Source organism: Chiloscyllium plagiosum, unplaced genomic scaffold (genome assembly GCF_037043375.1).
Source record: "Chiloscyllium plagiosum isolate Xiang-an unplaced genomic scaffold, Cpla_swu_hap1 HiC_scaffold_2, whole genome shotgun sequence".
NCBI classification, from domain to species: domain Eukaryota; kingdom Metazoa; phylum Chordata; class Chondrichthyes; order Orectolobiformes; family Hemiscylliidae; genus Chiloscyllium; species Chiloscyllium plagiosum.
The window spans coordinates 158,768,571-158,788,725 of NW_028270140.1; the positions used below are offsets into that span (position 1 = coordinate 158,768,571).

A 20,155-nucleotide genomic window follows, 5' to 3' on the forward strand; every position below is an offset into this window, starting at 1 on the left:
GAATGTGGCCCAAAACCAAAACAAAAGGCCAAAACAGTAAATGTTTTCAAGAACGAATTAGAACATAGAACATTACAACATAGTTACAAGCCCTTCAGCCCTCCATGTTGTGCTGATATTTTTATCCTACTCTAAGATCAAATTAACCTACATATCTTTCACTTTACTATCATCCATGTGCTGATCCAAGATTCGCTTGAATGTCTCAAATGTATCTGACTGTACTACTACTGCTGGCAGTGCATTCTACGGACCCACACTCTGTGTGCAAAGAACCTACCTCTGACATCTCCCCTAAACCTTCCTCCAATCACCTTAAAATTATGCCCCCTCGTGATAGCCATTTCCGCCCTGGGAAAAATGTCTTTGACTATCCTTTGTATCTATGCTCTCATCATCATCTTGTAGACCTCTATCAAATCACCCCTCATCCTTCTTTGCTGCAATGAGAAAAGCCCTAGCTCCCTCAACCTTTCTTCATAAGATATACCTTCCGGTCCAAGCATCATCTTGGTAAATCTCCTCTGCACCTCTCTAAAGCTTCCATATCCTTTCTATAATGAGGCAACTAGAACTGAACACAATATTCCAAGTGTGGTCTAATCAGAACTCTATAGAGCTGCAGCATAACCTTGCAGCTCTTAACCTCAATCCCCCTGCTAATAAAAGCCAACACACCATGCACCTTCATAACGACCTTATCAACTTGGGTTGCAACTTTGAGGGACCTATGGACATGGACCCCAAGATCCCTCTGTTCCTTCACATTGCCAAGAATCCTGTAATTAACCCTGTAATCTGCTTTCAAATTTGACCTTCCAAAATTAATCACTTCGCACTTTGCCAGGTTGATCTCCATCTGCCACTTCTTAGCCCAGCTGTGCATAATGTCAATGTCCCATTGCAACCAACAATAGTCCTCCACACTATCCACAATTCCACCAACCTTTGTCTGATCGGTAAACTTACTAATTCAACCCTCCACTTTCTCATCGAAGTCATTTATAAAAATTACAAAGAGCAGATGTCCTAGAACAGATCCCAGCAGAGCCCCACTGGTCAGCAAGCTCCTAGCTGAATTCTTTCCATCTATTACCACCTTCTGTCTTCTTTGGCCGAGCCAATTCTGTATCCAGACAGCCAAATTTCCCTGTATCCCATGCCTTCTTACTTTCTGAATGATCCTACCATGGTGAATCTTATCAAATGCCTAACTAAAATCCATATACACCACATCGACTGCACCTCACAAAGCCATTATAACTATCACTAATCAAACTATGCTTTTTCAAATAATCATAAATCTTGTCTGTCAGAATCCTGCCCTATAATTTGCTCACCATCGATGTAAGACTGACTGGTCTGTAATTCGCAGGGTAATCTCTATTCCTTTTCTTGAACAAGGGAATAACATTCGCCACCCTCCAATCACCTGGTACTACTCCAGTGGACAGTGAGGATACAAAGATCATTGCCAAAGGTGTAGCAAACGTGCCTCACTTCCTCTGGAAACCTTGGATTTATCCTGTTTGGTCCAGGAGAAGTATCTATCCTGATAGGACATAGAAAAGTACAGCACAGAACAGGCCTTTCGGCCCACAATGTTGTGCCAAGGATTAATTCTAATCTAAAATAAAATAACCTAATCTACGTATGTGCATGTCCAGCAGTTGCTTAAATGTTCCTAGAACACAGAACAATACAGCACAGAACAGGCCCTTCGGCCCACGATGTTGTGCTGAACATTTGTCCTAGCTTAAGCACCCATCCATGTACCTATCCAATTGCCGCTTAAAGGTCACCAATGATTCTGACTCTGCCACTCCCACAGGCAGCGCATTCCATGCCCCCACCACTCTCTGGGTAAAGAACCCACCCCTGACATCTCCCCTATACCTTCCACCCTTCACCTTAAATTTATGTCCCCTTGTAACACTCTGTTGTACCCGGGGAAAAAGTTTCTGACTGTCTACTCTATCTATTCCTCTGATCATCTTATAAACCTCTATCAAGTCACACCTCATCCTTCACCGTTCCAACGAGAAAAGGCCTAGCACTCTCAACCTATCCTCGTACGACCTATTCTCCATTCCAGGCAACATCCTGGTAAATCTTCTCTGCACCCTCTCCAAAGCTTCCACATCTTCCCTAAAGTGAGGTGACCAGAACTGCACACAGTACTCCAAATGTGGCCTAACCAAAGTCCTGTACAGTTGCAACATCACTTCACGACTCTTGAATTCAATCCCTCTGCTAATGAACGCTAATATACCATAGGCCTTCTTACAAGCTCTATCCACCTGAGTGGCAACTTTCAAAGATCTATGAACATAGACCCCAAGATCCCTCTGTTCCTCCACCTCACTAAGAACCCTACCGTTAACCCTGTATTCCGCATTCTTATTTGTCTTTCCAAAATGGACAACCTCACACTTGGCAGGGTTGAACTCCATCTGCCACTCCTCAGCCCAGCTCTGCATCATATCTAAGTCCCTTTGCAGCCGACAACAGCCCTCCTCACTATCCACAACTCCACCAATCTTCGTATCATCTGCAAATTTACTGACCCACCCTTCGACTCCCTCATCCAAGTCATTAATAAAAATTACAAACAGCAGAGGACCCAGAACTGATCCCTGCGGAACTCCACTTGTAACTGGGCTCCAGGCTGAATATTTACCATCTACCACCACTCTCTGACTTCGACCGGTTAGCCAGTTTTCGATCCAATTGGCCAAATTTCCCTCTATCCCATGCCTCCTGACTTTCCGCATAAGCCTACCACGGGGAACCTTATCAAATGCCTTACTAAAATCCATGTATACTACATCCACTGCTCTACCCTCATCCACATGCTTGGTCACCTCCTCAAAGAATTCAATAAGACTTGTAAGGCAAGACCTACCCTTCACAAATCCGTGCTGGCTGTCCCTCATCAAGCAGTGTCTTTCCAGATACTCATAAATCCTATCCTTCAGTACCCTTTCCATTACTTTGCCTACCACCGAAGTAAGACTAACTGGCCTGTAATTCCCGGGGTTATCCCTATTCCCTTTTTTGAACAGGGGCACAACATTCGCCACTCTCCAGTCCCCTGGTATCAACCCCGTTGACAGTGAAGACGAAAAGATCATTGCCAATGGTACTGCAATTTCCTCTCTTGCTTCCCACATAATCCTAGGATATATTCCGTCAGGCCCAGGAGACTTGTCTATCCTCAAATTGTTCAAATGGTCCAACACATCTTCCTTCCTAACGAGTATTTCCTCTAGCTTACCAGTCCGATTCACACTCTCCTCTTCAACAATACGGTCCCTCTCGTTCGTAAATACTGAAGAAAAGTACTCATTCAAGACCTCTCCTATCTCTTCCGACTCAATACACAGTTTTCCACTAATGTCCTTGATCGGACCTACCCTCGTTCTCGTCATTCTCATGTTTCTCACATACGCAGAAAATGCCTTGGGGTTATCCTTGATCCTACCCGCCAAAGATTTTTCATGCCCTCTCTTAGCTCTCCTAATCCCTTTCTTCAGGTCCCTTCTGGCTATCCTGTATCCCTCCACTGCTCTGTCTGAACCCTGTTTCCTCAACCTTATGTAAGCCTCCTTCTTCCTCTTTACAAGATATTCAACCTCCCTCATCAACCAAGGTTCCCTCACACGACCATTTCTTTCCTGCCTGACAGGTACATACATATCAAGGACATGTTGTATCTGTTCCTTGAAAAAGTTCCACATTTCCACGACATCCTTCCCTGACAGCCTATGCTCCCAACTTATGCTCCTCAAATCCTGTCTTACAGCATCGTATTTACCCTTCCCCCAATTGTAAAACCTACCCTGTTGCACGCACCTATCTCTCTCCATAACCAAGGTGAAAGTCACAGAATTGTGGTCACCATCACCAAAATGTTCACCCACTAACAAGCCCATCACTTGTCCCAGTTTGTTACCAAGTACCAAATCCAATATGGCCTCCCCTCTGGTCGGACAATCTACATACTGAGTTAGAAAAGCTTCCTGGACACACTGCACAAACACCGCCCTATCCAATCTACTTGATCTAAAGAGCTTCCAATCAATATTTGGGAAGTTGAAATTGCCCATGACTACTACCCTGTGGCTTCTGCACCTTTCCAAAATCTGTTTCCCAATCTGTTTCTCCACATCTCTGCTGCTATTGGGGGGCCTATAGTAAACACCCAACAAGGTGACTGCACCTTTCCTATTTCTGACTTCAGCCCATACTACCTCCAAAGGCAGATCCCTCTCGAACTGCCTTTCTGCAGCCGTTATACCATTTCTAATTAGCAACGCCACCCCTCCTTTTTTACCACCCTCCCTAATCTTACTGAAACATCTGTAACCAGGAACCTCCAACAACCATTCCTGTCCCTCTTCTATCCACGTTTCCGTGATCGCCACAACATTGTAGTCCCAGGTACCGATCCACGCCTTAAGTTCACCCACCTTATTTCTGATACTCCTTGCGTTGAAGTATACACACTTGAACCCATCTCTGTGTCCGCAAGTATTCCCTGTCAGTGCTACCTTCTCCACAGCCTCCCTACATTCTTGGACATCCTGACAAACAGCTAGCCTACTTGCTGGACTACAAGTCCGGATCCCATCCCCCTGCCAAATTAGTTTAAACCCCCCCGAAGAGTGCTCGCAAACCTACCCCCCAGGATATTGGTGCCCTTCTGGTTCAGGTGCAACCCGTCCTGCTTGAACAGGTCCCATCTTCCCCAGAATGCAGTCCATTTCAAAGTTTGTGAGATGATTTGTAGCTCGGGTGCTCGTTGCTGTGGTTCTGTTCGCCGAGCTGGAAGTTTTTGTTGCTTCACAGGAGGCTCCCAAGCAGTGAGCATGTCACCTCGACAGGGGACGAAACGTTTGCAACAAAAACTTCCAGCTCGGCGAACAGAACCACAGCATGCAGTCCAATTGTCCAAATACCTGAAGCCCTCCCTCCTGCACCATCCTTGCAGCCACGTGTTCAACTGCACTCTCTCCCTATTCCTTCCCTCACTGTCACGTGGCACCGGCAACAACCCAAAGATGACGACTCTGTCTGTCCTAGCTTTTAGCTTCCAGCCTAACTCCCTGAGCTCTTGAATGACCTCCCCACCCTTCTGCCTACCTATGTCGTTGGTGCCAACGTGCACCACGACTTCTGGCTGCACACCTTCCCCCTTAATGATTCTGAAGACACGTTCCGAGACATCTCGGACCCTGGCACCCGGGAGGCAACAAACCATCCGAGAGTCTCGCCCATGTCCACAGAACCGCCTGTCCGTCCCTCTAACTAAAGAGTCTCCTATAACTAGCGCTCTCCTCCTCTCCCCCTTTCCCTTCTGAGCCTCAGAGCCAGACCTCGCGCCACAGACCCGGTCACTGCAGCTTACCCCTACTAGGCCATCCCCCCCCAACAGTATCCAAAGCGGTATACTTATTGTTGAGGGGAACGACCACAGGGGATCCCTGCACTGCCTGCTTCCTCCCCTTCCCACCTCTAACTGTTACCCAGCTACCTCTGTTCTCTGGTGTAACAATGTCCCTGTAGCTTCTATCTGTCACCTTCTCAGCCTCTCAAATAAACCTCAGTCCATCCAACTCTAGTTCCAGTTCCCTAACTCGTTCTGTGAGGAACAGGATCTGACTGCATTTCCTGCAGATGAAGTCGGCAGGAGTATCGTTGGTCACCCCTACCTCAAACATCCTGCAGGAGGAACATTCCACTGCCTGCGCTGCCATTACTCTACACTTTGTCTCCAAAACAAGAACACTGAGTAGCTTACCTGTGGACTTTAAAGTTAGGTTAGAGGAGGAGGATGGGAGGGTGGCCCTACTATGTAGGGCCTGGGGTTTAGAACACACCCACTCAAATATCAACCACTTACCTTCCCAACCAGCTCTGCGCTCCAACCTCACTTCTGCCCATCTCGCGCCGCTCTCTGCTGTGAAAAGACCGTTGGCGTCGAGGTAAGTTCTTTATATATCAATCACTTACCTAATGACTCTGCTTCCTAATGACTCTGCTTCCACCACCACCGCTGGTAACGCATTCCATGATAACGCAACTCTCTGCGTAAAGAATCTACCTCTGACATTTCCTCTATACCTTCCTCCTAACACCTTAAAACTATGACCCCTCATGCCAGTCAATCCTGCCCTGGGGAAAAATCTCTGGCTATCAACTCTATCCATGCCTCTCATTGTGTTGTACACCTCTATCAGGTCACCTCTCTTCCTCCTTCTCTCCAGAGAGAAAAGTCCGAGCTTAGTCAACCTCTCTTTATAACACAAGCCCTCCAGTCCAGGCAGCATCCTGGTAAACCTTCTTTGCACGCTCTCCAAAGCCTCCGCATCTTTGCTATAATAGGGCGACTAAAACTGGACACAATATTCCAAATATGGTCTCATCAGGATTTTGTAGAGCTGCAGCAAAACCTTGTGGTTCTTAAACTCGATCCCCCTGTTAATGAAAGCCAAAACACCATATGTTTCTTAACAACCCAATCCACGTGGGTGGCAACTTTGAGGGATCTATGCGCTTGAACACCAAGATCCCTCTGTTCCTCCACACTGCCTAGAATTCTGTCTTTAGTCCTATATTCAGCATTCATGCCATTTTTCACAGAGCGGCGAGGAGAGAGGGCAGAGAGAAGGGAGGGCTGCCGAGAAGGGTAAGTTTTCCCACTTACAAAGGGACTTAACTCGGGAATCGGGCCTCTATTTTTTATGGAGTGGTGAGGAGAGAGAGGGTGGAGAGAAGCGAGGGCTGCCGGGAAGGGTAAGCTACTGTTTTTTAAGTGGGTTAGTTCTAATCCTGTGTGGGCTTTCACATTAGCGGGGTATGGCTGATAGGGCATTTGCATGTTTCTCCTGCAGAAGTGGCAAGTGAGAGACACGATGCATGTCTCCACGAGCCACATCTGCAGGAAGTGCACCCAACTCTAGCTCCTCGAAAACCGAGTTACGGAACTGGAGCTGGAGCTGGATGAACTGCAGATCATCGGGGAGGCTGAGGGGGAAATTGAGAGAATGTACAGGGAGGTGGTCACTCCTCAGACACAGGATAAGGACAGCTGGGTGACAGTCAGGGGGTGGAAAGGGAACCAACAGACAGAGCAGGGATTCCCTGTGGCTGTTCCCCTCAGCAATAAGTATACTGTTTTGGATACTGCTGGTGGGGACAGCCTACCAGGGGAAGGCCATAGTTGTCGAGTCTCCGGCACTGAGCCTGGCACTGCAGCTCAGAGGGAAGGGTGGAGAATATAAAATCCCAAGTGGTAGGGGATTCAATAGTTAGACAGATTGACTTTATGATCAGGAACGGGACTCCCGGAAGGTATGTTACCTCCCCGGTGCCAGGGTCCAGGATGTCGCCGATTTGGTTTACACCATTCTGAAGGGGGCGGGTGAGCAACCAGAAATCGTGGTACATTTTGGTATGAATGATATAGCCAGGAAAGGGATTGAGAATCTGAAAAGTGACTACAGAGAGCTAGGTTGGAAGCTGAAGAGCATGACGAGTAGTGTTCTCAGGATTGCTACCGGTGCCACAAGATAGTGAGGTGAGGAACAGGCAGCGAGTGCAGCTTAACATGTGGCTGCACAGCTGGTGCAGGAGGGTGGGCTTCAGATACTTGGACCATTGGGATGCATTCTGGGGAAGGTGGGACCTGTACATGAAGGACGGGTTGCACCTGAACTAGAGGGGCATAAATGTCCTGGGTGGGATATTTGCTCGTCTGTTTTAGGAGGTTTAAACTAGTTTGTCAAGGGGGTGTGAACCAGACCTACATATCTAAGAAGGGGGTAGTTGTGGATGGGGCAGTGACAGGATGTAGTGAATCTAATGGGTTGGGGACCAGCATTCTGGCAGGCAGGTTTGTTACTGCAACACAGCTGCGTTTAAACTAAATAGCGGGGGGGGAGGGGACAAACTGGAAGTTTAAGAAGGAAATTGAAGGGAAAGTTAGAACAAGGGAAGACAAGAAAGACAATGGTATCAATGAAGCAGAAAACTCAAAAAGAAATAGGCAAAGTCTTTTCCCTGGGGTTGGGGAGTCCAGAACTAGAGGGCATAGGTTTAGGGTGAGAGGGGAAAGATATAAAAGAGACCTAAGAGATAACTTTTTCACGCAGAGGGTGGTATGTGTATGGAATGAGCTGCCAGAGGATGTGGTGGAGGCTGGTACAATTGCAACATTTAAGAGGCATCTGGATGGGTATATGAATAGGAACGGTTTGGAAGGATATGGGCCAGGTGCTGGCAGGTGATACTAGATTGGGTTGGGATATCTGGTCAGCATGGACGGGTTGGACCGAAGGGTCTATTTCCATGCTGTACATCTCTATGACTCTATGCCGTAAGGTTGAGTGAAATAGGGTTTGATAGGAAGGGTGAGGGCAGTAACAAATTAAAAATACTATATATGAATGCACGAAGTATTAGAGATAAGATGGATGAGCTTGAGGCTCTTTTGGAAATTGGCAGCTACGATATTGTGGGGATAACTGAGACGTGGCTTCAAGTGGACAGGGCCTAGGAAATGAATATTCAAGGCTATACGTGCTATCGTAAGAACAGACTGATGGGCAGAGGGCTTGGGGTGTCCCTGTTGGTAAGGGATGATATTCAGTCCCTTGCGCGGGGGGACCTAGAATCAGGGGATGTAGAGTCAGTGTGGATAGAGCTGAGAAATTGTACGGGTAGAAGGACCCTCTTGGGAGTTATCTATAGGCCTCCAAACAGTAGTATGGATGTAGGGTGTAAGTTGAATAAGGAGTTGAAATTGGTCTGTCGCAAAGATATTACTACAGTTGTTATGGGGGATTTCAACATGCAGGTAGACTGGGAGAATCAGGATGGTATTGGACCTCAAGAAAGAGACTTTGTGGAGTGCCTCTGAGAAGGATTCTTAGAACAGCTTGTGCTGGAGCCTACCAGGGAGAAGGCAATTCTGGATCTGGTATTGTGCAACGAACCAGAATTGATCAGGGACCTCAAAGTGAAGGAGCCATTAGGAGGCAGTGACCATAATACAATAATCTTCAATCTGCAATTTGAAAGGGAGAGGGTACAATCGGTAGTGACAATATTTCAGTTGAATAAAGGGAACTATGGAGCTATGAGGGAGGAGCTGGCCAAAGTTCAATGGGGCAATACCTTAGCAGTGATGACAGTAGAGGAACAATGGCGGATATTTCTATGTGTAATGCAGAAGATGCAGGATCAGTTCATTCCAAAAAGGAAGAAAGATCCTAGGAGGAGGCAGGGGTGGCCGTGGCTGGCAAGGGAAGTTAAGAAACATATAAAGTTAAAAGAGAAAAAGTATAACATAGCAAAGAAGAGTGGGAAAACGGAGGACTGGGAAGCTTTTAAAGAACAACAGAGGATTACTAAGAAGGAAATACGCAGAGAAAAACTGAGGTACGAAGGTAAACTGGCCAAAAATATAAAGGAGAATAGTAAAAGCTTTTTTAGGTATGTGAAAGGGAAAAACATGGTTAAGACTAAAATTGGGCCCGTGAAAACAGAAACAGGGGAATATATTACGGGGAGCAAAGAAATGGCAGAAGAGTTGAATTGGTACTTCAAATCTGTGTTCACTGGGGAAGACACAAGCAATCTCCCAGAAGTAACAGTGGCTGAAAGACCTGAACTGAAGGGAATTTATATTTGCCAGGAATTGGTGTTGGAGAGACTGTTAGGTCTGAAGGCTGATAAGTCCCCGGGGCCTGATGGTCTACATCCCAGGGTACTGAAGGAGGTGACTCTAGAAATTGTGGATGCGTTGGTGATTATTTTCCAGAGTTCGATAGATTCAGGGTCAGTTCCTGCGGATTGGAGGGTGGCTAATGTTGTACCACTTTTTAAGAAAGGAGTGAGAGAGAAAGCAGGAAATTATAGACCAGTTAGTCTGAACTCAGTGGTGGGAAAGATGCTGGAATCAATTATAAAGGATGAAATTATGACACATCTGGATAGCAGTAACAGGATAGGTCAGAGTCAGCATGGATTTATGAAGGGGAAATCATAGAACATAGAACAATACAGCACAGAACAGGCCCTTCAGCCCACGATGTTGTGGGATACTGATCCTCATGTATGCACCCTCAAATGTCTGTGACCATATGCATGTCCAGGAGTCTCTTAAATGTCCCCAATGACCCTGCCTCCACAACTGCTGCTGGCAATGCATTCCATGCTCTCACAACTCTCTGTGTAAAGAACCCGCCTCTGACATCCCCTCTATATCTCCTCCAACCAGCTTAAAACTATGACCCCTCGTGTTAGTCATTTCTGCCCTGGAAATAGTCTCTGGCTATCGACTCTATCTATGCCTCTCATTATCTTGAATACCTCAATTAGGTCCCCTCTTCTCCTCCTTTTCTCCAATGAAAAAAGTCCGAGCTCAGACAACCTCTCCTCATAAGATAAGCCCTCCACTCCAGGCAGCATTCTGGTAAACCTCCTCTGAACCCTCTCCAAAGCATCCACATCTTTCTTATAATAGGGCGATCAGAACTAGACACAGTATTCCAAATGCGGTCTAACCAAAGTTTTATAGAGCTGCAACTAGATCTCATGACTCTTAAACTCAATCCCCCTGTTAATGAAACCCAAAACACCATATGCTTTCTTAACAACCCTGTCCACTTGGGTGGCCATTTTAAGGGATCTATGTACCTGCACCCCAAGATCCCTCTGTTCCTCCACACTGCCAAGAATCCTATCCTTAATCCTGTACTCCGCTTTCAAATTCGACCTTCCAAAATGCATCACCTCGTATTTATCCAGATTGAACTCCATCTGCCACCTCTCAGCCCATCTCTGCATCCTGTCAATGTCCCACTGCAGCCTACAACAGCCCTCTATACTGTCAACGACACTCCAACCTTTGTGTCATCTGCAAACTTGCTGACCCATCCTTCAATCCCCTCATCCAAGTCATTAATAAAAATTACAAACAATAGAGGCCCAAGGACAGAGCCCTGTGGAACACCACTCACCACTGACTTCCAGGCAGAATATTTTCCTTCTACTACCACTCGCTGTCTTCTGTTGGCCAGCCAATTCTGTATCCAGGCAGCTATGTTCCCCTGAATCCCATTCCTCCTGACCTTCTGAATGAACCTACCATGGGGAACCTTATCATGCTTGACTTAATCTTCTGGAATTTTTTGAGGATGTAACTCTGAAGATGGACAAGGGAGATCCAGTGGATGTAGTGTACCTGGACTTTCAGAAAGCCTTTGATAAAGTCCCACATAGGAGGTTAGTGAGCAAAATTAGGGTGCATTGTACTGGGGGCAAAGTACTGACTTGGATTGAAAATTGGTTGGCTGACAGGAAACAAAGAGGAGTGATGAACGGCTCCCTTTCAGAATGGCAAGCGGTGACCAGTGGGGTACCGCAGGGATCAGTGCTGGGACCGCAGCTTTTTACAATATATATTAATGATATGGAAGATGGTATTAATAGTAATATCAGCAAATTTGCTGATGATACAAAGCTGGGTGGCAGGGTGAAATGTGAGGAGGATGTTAGGAGATTACAGGGTGACCTGGACAGGTTAGGTGAGTGGACAGATGCATGGCAGATGCAGTTTAATGTGGATAAATGTATGGTTATACACTTTGGTGGCAAGAACAGGAAGGCAGATTACAACCTAAATGGAGTCAAGTTTGGTAAAGGGGCAGTACAAAGAGATCTGGGTGTTCTTGTACACCAGTCAATGAAGGCAAGCATGCAGGTACAGCAGGTAGTGAAGAAAGCTAATAGCATGCTGGCCTTCATAACACAAGGGATTGCGTATAGAAGCAAAGAGGTTCTTCTGCAGCTGTACAGGGCCTTGGTGAGACCTCACCTGGAATATTGTGTGCAGTTCTGGTCTCCAGATTTGAGGAAAGGCATTCTGGCTATTGAGGGAGTGCAGCGTAGGTTCATGAGGTCAATTCCTGGAATGGCGGGACTATCTTATGTTGAACGATTGGAGCGACTGGGCTTGTATACCCTTGAGTTTAGAAGACTGAGAGGGGATCTGATTGAGACATATAAGAGTATTAAAGGATTGGACACTCTGGAGGCAGGAAACATGTATCCGCTGATGGGTGAGTCCCGAACCAGAGGACACAGCTTAAAAATAAGGGGTAGGCCATTTAGGACAGAGATGAGGAGAAACTTCTTCACCCAGAGAGTGGTGGTTGTGTGGAATGCTCTGCCCCAGAGGGCAGTGGAGGCCCAGTCTCTGGATTCGTTTCAGAGAGATTTGGATAGAGCTGTCAAGGATAGTGGAATCAAGGGTTATGGAGATAAGGCAGGAACAGGATATTGATTGAGGATGATCAGCCATGATCATAATGAATGGTGGTGCAGGCTCGAAGAGCAGAATGGCCTACTCCTGCACCTATTGTATATTGTCTATTGTCTATCAGGGAGGTTTTTCATGTGATGAAACAAAGCGATCGGTTAAAGTGTCTGCTTTAACACAAAGAGTGTCAGAAATAAGAGTGATGAACTTAGAGCATGGATCAGTACTTGGGACTATCGTGTTGTGGCCATAACGAAGACGTGTGTTTCGCAGGGGCAGGAATGATTGCGAGATGTTCCAGGGTTTAGAACATTTAAAAAGAACAGAAGTGGGGGGTGGGGTTTAGAGAGGAGGGGGTGTAGCATTGCTAATTAGAGAGTGCATCACAGCTACAGAAACGAAGGGTGCCGAGAGGGTTTGTCTACTGAGTCACTATGGGTGGAAGTTAGGAACTGCAAGGGAGCAGCCATCTCATTGGGCGTTTTCTGCAGGACCCCTAATAGCAGTCGGGAGATTGAAGATCTCATAGGCTGGCAGATTTTGGAAAAATGCAGATGAAGCAGGGTTGTTGTTATGGGTGACTTCAACTTTCCCAATATTGACTAGAACCTCCTTAGTGCAGATGGTTTGGATGGATCCATTTTGTCAGGTGTGTTGAGGAGGGTTTCCTTACTCAGTATGTCGACAGACCGACAAGGGGAAAGGCCATTTTGGATTTGGTGCTCGGCAATGAGCCAAGACAGTGGCAGATCTCGCGGTGGGAGACACTTCAGTGGCAGTGACCATAACTGCCTTACACTTACCATAGCCATGGAGAGGGAAAGGAGTAGTTACTATGGCAAGATATTTAATTGGGGAAAAAGAAATTATGACGCTATTAGACATGAGTTGGGATGTACAGATTGGGAGCAATTGTTCCATAGAAAGGGCACAACAGATATGTGGAGACTGTTTAAGGAGCAGTTGTTGCGAGTGATGCATAAATTTGTTCCTCTGAGACAGGCAAGAAGGGGTAAGATTAAGGTGCCTTGGATGATGAGAACAGGGGAGCTTCTCGTCAAAAGGAGAAGATAGCTTACACAAGGTGGAGGAAGCAAGGATCTAGCATAGCTTTATAGGATATCAGGCTTACTAGAAAGGAGCTCAAAAATGGGCTGAGGAGAGCCAGGAGGGGACACAAAAAAGGCTTGGAGGAAGGATTAGGGAGAACCCAAAGACATTTTACTCATATGTGAGGAATAAGAGAATGATCAGGGAGAAGGTAAGGCCAGTCAGGGATAGCGTGGGGAACTAGTGCGTGGAATCTGAGCAGATAGGGGAATCCATAAATGAGTTTTTTGCTTCAGTTTTCACCAAGGAAAGGGACCTTGTTGTGAATGAGAAGTTTGAGGAACTGGGAAACAGGCTTGAACAGATCGAGATTTGAGGACGTTGATGTGCTGGAAATTTTGGCAAGCATTAAGATTGATAATTCCCCAGGACCAGACCAGCTTTATCCTAGGTTGCTCTGGGAAGCGAGAAAGGAGGTTGTTAAGCTGCTGGCAAACATATTTGCTTCCTCACTCTACACAGGAGTCGTATTGGAGGATTGGAGGGAGGCGAATGTTGTTCCTCTTTTCAAGAAGGGTAATAGGGAAATCCCTGGCAATTACAGACCAGTCAGTTGTGTTTTTCAAAAGTTCCAGCATGTCCTCCTTCTTAACATCAATCTGTTCAAGCATATCACACTGTCCTCACAAAAGACAATGTCCCTCTCAGTAGTGAAAACTGAAACAAAGTATTCATTAAGGACCATGCCTACCTTCTCCAACTCCAGCATAGGTTCCTCCACTATCCCTGATTGACCCTAACCTCACTCTGGCCAACCTCTTATTCCTCACATAAGTGTGGAACGCCTTGGGGTTTTTCTTAATTTTATCAGCCAAGGCTTTTTCATTCCTCCTTCTAGTTCTCCTAAGTCCATTCTTCAGTTCCTTCCTGGCTATCTTGCAATCATCTAGTTAGATACAGTTCTTAGGACTAAAGAGATCAAACGGTAGGGGAAGAAAGCAACCACAGGATACTGAGTTGGATGATCAATTATGATCATATTGAATAACAGAGAACGCTCAAAGGGCTCAATGGTCTATTCATACTTCTATTTTCTTTGTTGTGGACACCTTGGGCAGTGAAATATCTCTGCATCCAGTATGTTGAGATCTGTCAGAACTTCATATATTTCAATGAGCCATGTTCTCATTTCTTCTAATCTGTGGTGAACAGGACCAGTCAACCCAATCCCTCCTTATATCACAAATCTGCCAGCTCAAGACTTAGCCTGGTGATTGCAGGGAGTATCTCTGGGACTCCTGCACTGACCAACCCCACCGGCTTGTAGCTGAACACTTTAACATCCCCTCCCACTCCACCAAGGACACACAGATCCTGGGCCTCCTCCATCGCCAAAGTCTCACCACCCGACGCCTTGGGACTCTCCGACCACATGGGATCAGTGTGGATTTCACCAGTTTCCTCATTTTACCTTCCCCCACCTTATTCCAGATTCAACCTTCCAATTTGGTACAGCCCTCTTGACCTGTCCTCCCTGTCCTTCTTCCTTCCCACCTATCTGCTCCACCCACCTCTCCGACCTACCATTTTCACCCCACCTTCATCTACCTATCACATTCCCAGCTACCTTCCCACCCCCCCCACCCCCCAATCTGTCTCTCAGCCCCCTTGGCCTAAAAGCCTCATTCCTGATGAAGGGCTTATGCCTGAAATATCGATTCTCCTGCTCCTCGGATACTGCATGACTGGCTGTGCTTTCCCAGCACCACACTCTTCAGCTTAAGATTTAGCCTGGTGAACCTTCACTGCACACTTCCATCATAAACACATCTTTTCTTTGGTAAGAAAAGCAAAGCAGCACACAATACTCCGGGTGTGATCTCACCAATACCCTAGACATCTGCAGGAAGGTATCCTTGCTCCTGAACTGCAGCCCTCTTGCAATGATGTCCAAGGAATCATTTGCCTTTACAGCTGCTTGTTGCAATTGCATGTTTTCTTTCAATGATCAATGTACAAGGACACCAAAGTCTTTTTTTTTCTTCAATTTTTCCTAATCTATTACCATTCAAGTTATACTCTGCCTTTCTAATTTTCCAACTGAAGTAATTGACTTCTTAATTAACCATATTATAAAACATCCTACTTTTGTGTTATCAACAAACTTTGAAATATTCAATTCATTGATATACATTATAAATAACTGGGCACAAGCACGGATTCCTGCAGTACTCCACTTTATACAGCATTCCACTCCAAAGATAATCAATTTATTCCTACTTTTCATGTCTGGTCTTCTCAACCCATGCCAGTATATGAACAACAATCATATGTACTTTGATTTTGCATGATACCCTCTGAAAATCCAAATATATTACCATCTGCTGATTGTCACTCTTTTACCAGTAAGCAAAAGACTCCAGTAAGTTTTCCAAACATGATTTTCACTTCATACACTCATGTTGACTCTGTAAGTGATTAGAACATAGAACATAGAAGAATACAGCGCAGTACAGGCCCTTCAGCCCTCGATGTTGCGCCGATCCAAGCCCACCTAACCTACACTAGCCCACTATCCTCCATATGCCTATCCAATGCCCGCTTAAATGCCCATAATGAGGGAGAGTCCACCACTGCTACTGGCAGGGCATTCCATGAACTCACGACTCGCTGAGTAAAGAACCTACCCCTAACATCTGTCCTATACCTACCCCCCCTTAATTTAAAGCTATGCCCCCTTGTAATAGCTGACTCCATACGAGGAAAAAGATTCTCACTGTCGACCCTATCTAAACCCCTAATCATCTTGTACACCTCTATCAAGTCACCCCTAAACCTTCTTTTCTCCAATGAAAACAACCCCAAGTGCCTCAGCCTTTCCTCTTACGATCTTTCTACCATACCAGGCAACATCCTGGTAAACCTCCTCTGCACCCGTTCCAGTGCCTCCACATCCTTCCTATAGTATGGCGACCAAAACTGCACACAATACTCCATATGTGGCCGCACCAGAGTCTTATACAACTGCAACATGACCTCAGTACTCCGGAACTCAATTCCTCTACCGATAAAAGCCAGTACGCCATATGCCTTCTTCACCGCACTATTTACCTGGGTGGCAACTTTCAAAGATTTGTGTACATGGACACCAAGATCCCTCTGCTCATCCACACTACCAAGAATCCGACCGTTAGCCCAGTACCCCATCTTTTTATTACACTCAGACCAGACACAATGAGCTTACTGCCAGTTTAGATAACTATAAGTCCCAGACCCAGGAATTGGAAGAGAAAAACAGTGAGCTGCTAAATAAAGTAGCTTTCCTGACAGAACAATATGAAACCCAAATAGCTCAGCTGGAATCAGACATTGGACAGTTACAGACAAGTTCAGAAGAAAAGCAAAAGGCACTTAATGATGCACAAAATATTCAGAAACAGCAGGTAGAAGCCTTTACTCAAAAACAAACAGAAGAACAAAAAGTAACTGCGCAGCAAATTGATTCACTTCATGAGGAATATGGAAAAAAGATAAAGGCACTTGAAACAAAGCTTGAAGAAGTTAAACAAAAGGGAACTGAAATGCAGGATAAATTGCGGATTGAACTTTCTAAACAAGAGATGAAATTAAAAACACAGCTGGAAAAACAACAAGGAATTTGTTGAAAAGGAACAAATGTTCAATGAAAAATTAGTGGAAATGGCACACGCAAGTTCTACGGGAATGAATGAAACTATGACACAGTTGGAATCAAATCACAAACAGCAACTTGAAACTGTTAAGGAGTTTCATAAGCAAGAGTTTGAAGAACTTCAACAAAGCTGGGAGAAAAGGATGAATCGGCAGATTGAAGAATTGCAGGAAAAGCACGAGACTGCATTTCAAGAAAAGCAAGAAGAATTGAGAGAGTTAAAACAGAACCTTGAAGCTTCCAATAATGAAAGTGCTGAGCTAGCCATGAAAGTAACTGAACTTACCAAGGAGGTTGCTTTAGGAGCAGATAAAAAACAGCAACTTGAAGAGGAATTGAAGGAAGCATTGGTTCAAGTTGACACTTTGATAAAAAGTGAAACAGAACTTAAAGCTACATTACAGGCTTTTGAAGATGCTAACAGACAAAAGCTGTTGGAAAAAACAGAATTAGAAAACTGTCTAAATGAACTGAAGAAAGCAGATGAGCAGAATCAGGCTAAGATTCAGGAGCTTAGCAATTTGTTGAAGGAAACTGAGGATAACTTCCATGCATTAGAAAATATGCGTTGCAAAGAGACTGAGGAGTATCAGAAACAACTTCAAGAAAAATCTGTTGAACTTGGGAATGAAAGCAAAATCAGGAGCCAAGTAGAGCAGTTAATTAATAATTTTCATGAAGCAAATATGAAAGTCGAGCTGCAAACCAATGACTTTAATCTGAAGTGCACTGAAAAAATGGATATCCTTCATGAACGTGTTAAAATTTACCAAAGTCAAATTGAGAAGGTACAAAAGGCACTACTCAAAAGAATCAGTAGGGTTGGTGAACTAGAAGTTAAACTGGACGAGTTAGTAAAGCAAAATGTCTTATTGAATGATTCATTGCTGCATACAACACAACAATTGCAAAATGAGCAACAAAACTTTAAGGCATTGCAATCTGAACTCCAAACCATTACTGCACAGCATAGCACACTCCAGCAAGAAAGTAAACAAAATAGTCAAGAATTGACTGAGAAGGAAGCTTGCATTGAACAGTATAAGAAAGAATTGTCTGAAAGTGCATTAGCTTGCAAATCCACTACAGAACAGCTAAAGGAAAAAGAAATAGTAATCTCAAGCTTGGAGGAACAAATACGTGATCTGAAGTTGGAGCTTGAGCACAGTATTTCCCTTTCAGATAAGGAAGAAGCTGTTTCATTACTTGACAAACAATACAAAGTGGAACAACAAAAGCTGCTGGACCAAATTGATCAACTATCTGCAAATGTTGAAACTGTTTCTCAGAAAGAGAAAATTGTAAATGATTTGAATGCCCAACTGGAAATAACCAAATCTAGAATAGCAGAACTAGACCAAGACATTGCAGCAAAGTCTGAGGAATGTAAAGTTGTTGAAGAACTCAACGAGCAATTGAATCAGAAGGAGGCTGAATTGCAGGAGATGGGACTGCTGCTTGAACAGGCTCAGGTTGGAGCTTGTGACCAGGACAGCAGATATAAGAATGCTGAAGAAAAAATCCAATCATTTGAGAAAGAGATGGAATCACTGCGAGTTGAATTTTCACAGAAACAGAATGAATGGGAACAAACTAAATTTGAACTCATAAATAGCAAAGAGAAAGAACTCATAGATTTAGAAACTAGAATGAAAACTGAGAGCACCAGTAAAATCGCTGAATTCAAGATTCTAATCAGTAAGTATCGCATGATAAGTTGGGAGAGAGCACATCCTGAGTGAGGAACAGCTTAGCTGAATTGTGTTTTTCTGGGAATTTGGAACACCATGGGAACTGAACCTTTTAAGTTTTTCTTTTTTTTTAAGTTCAGTAATCTAGTTAAAAGGTTAATAAGGGAGCTGACTGAGTTACATTTAATAGTCAATCTCCTGAAGCCTGAACAGGATGGCAATAGAATTCTCAAGTCATAGAATCCTGCAGCATGAGGATAGACCCTTTGCCCCAAATTGATCCATTCTGACCAATTGTCCATCAACACTAACCCCATTTCCTTGCATTTGGCCCATATCCTTCTAAAACGTTCCTTTTAAATGTTGTTAATGTACTCACCTCAACTACTTCTTCTGGCAGGCAAGGATAAGGATTGCTGATGCTGGAAATCAGAGTCTAGATTAGAGTGGTGCTGCGGAAAGAACAGCAGGTCAGGCAGCATCCGAGGAGCAAGAAAATCGACGTTTCGGGCAAAAGCCCTCCTGTAAAAGTGTTGCTCCTCCAGTTCCCTTTTATTCTTTCCCCTCTAACCTTGAACCGATGCCCTCTCGTCCTTGATTTTTCCAACCCTGGGTAAAAGGTATTGTCTATAATTGAAGATTGACGTGTGTGTCATCTCTGCTCACTTCAGCTGTACTTAAGAGAAAGGCTGTTGAAAATGCACCGTGAGTGAGGTACAGCCTGAATGAGTGTGTGTTTCTAGGAATTTGGAACATTGTGGGAATTTTGTGCAGAGGAGAGAAATACTTTTTGCTTTTATAGTGTGCAATGTTCTGTTCTTCAATTTCAACTGAGCAGAGAGAATAGCAGTTCTAATTTAGCAGCTATTCGGATAAACAAATCAAATAGTGGCATCACAGGAAAGTGCTGTGTTGATTGGTTCATGAATTTTAAAAACTGTATTTCTTTTGGAAGAAGGAATTAACTGAGAAACAACCAGAATAAATGTAAGTCAGAGTCAGTGTAATCACTGATATGGGCAAAGTAGGGTAAGAATTCACACCCATGATATGCTCCTCCTGTGCTCTAAGATCATAAGATGTAGGAACAGAATTAGGTCATTTGGCTTATCGAGTCTGCTCCACTGTTCAACCATGACTGATGTGTTTCTCAAATCTATTCTCCTGCCTTCTCCCCATAATCTTTGATCCCCTTACTAATTAAGAATCTATCTATTTCTGTCTTAAATACACTCAATGACAAAATCTTCTGAGGCAATGAGTTCTACAGATTTACTACCCTCTGGCTGAAGAAATTTCTCCTCATTTCAGTTCTAGAGAGTCATCCCTTCACTTTGAGATGTCTACTAATGGGAACATCTTCTCTACATCACTCTGTCCAGGTCTCTCAGTATT

At 44.6% G+C, this 20,155-nt stretch overlaps 1 protein-coding gene across 1 annotated transcript; it reads left to right on the forward strand.

Moving 5' to 3' along the window:
• Positions 1-17,092: 17,092 nt before the first annotated feature.
• LOC148152041 (golgin subfamily A member 4-like) lies at positions 17,093-18,811 on the forward strand. Its single transcript, XM_087994159.1, has one exon. It carries the CDS (start codon positions 17,102-17,104, stop codon positions 18,809-18,811), a length of 1,710 nt encoding a protein of 569 aa, XP_087850285.1. The 5' UTR covers positions 17,093-17,101.
• Positions 18,812-20,155: the final 1,344 nt, after the last annotated feature.

Bases quoted from the DNA above. Each gene is read 5' to 3' on its own strand.
- LOC148152041 (XM_087994159.1), top strand. From the start codon at position 17,102: ATGAATGAAACTATGACACAGTTGGAATCAAATCACAAACAGCAACTT.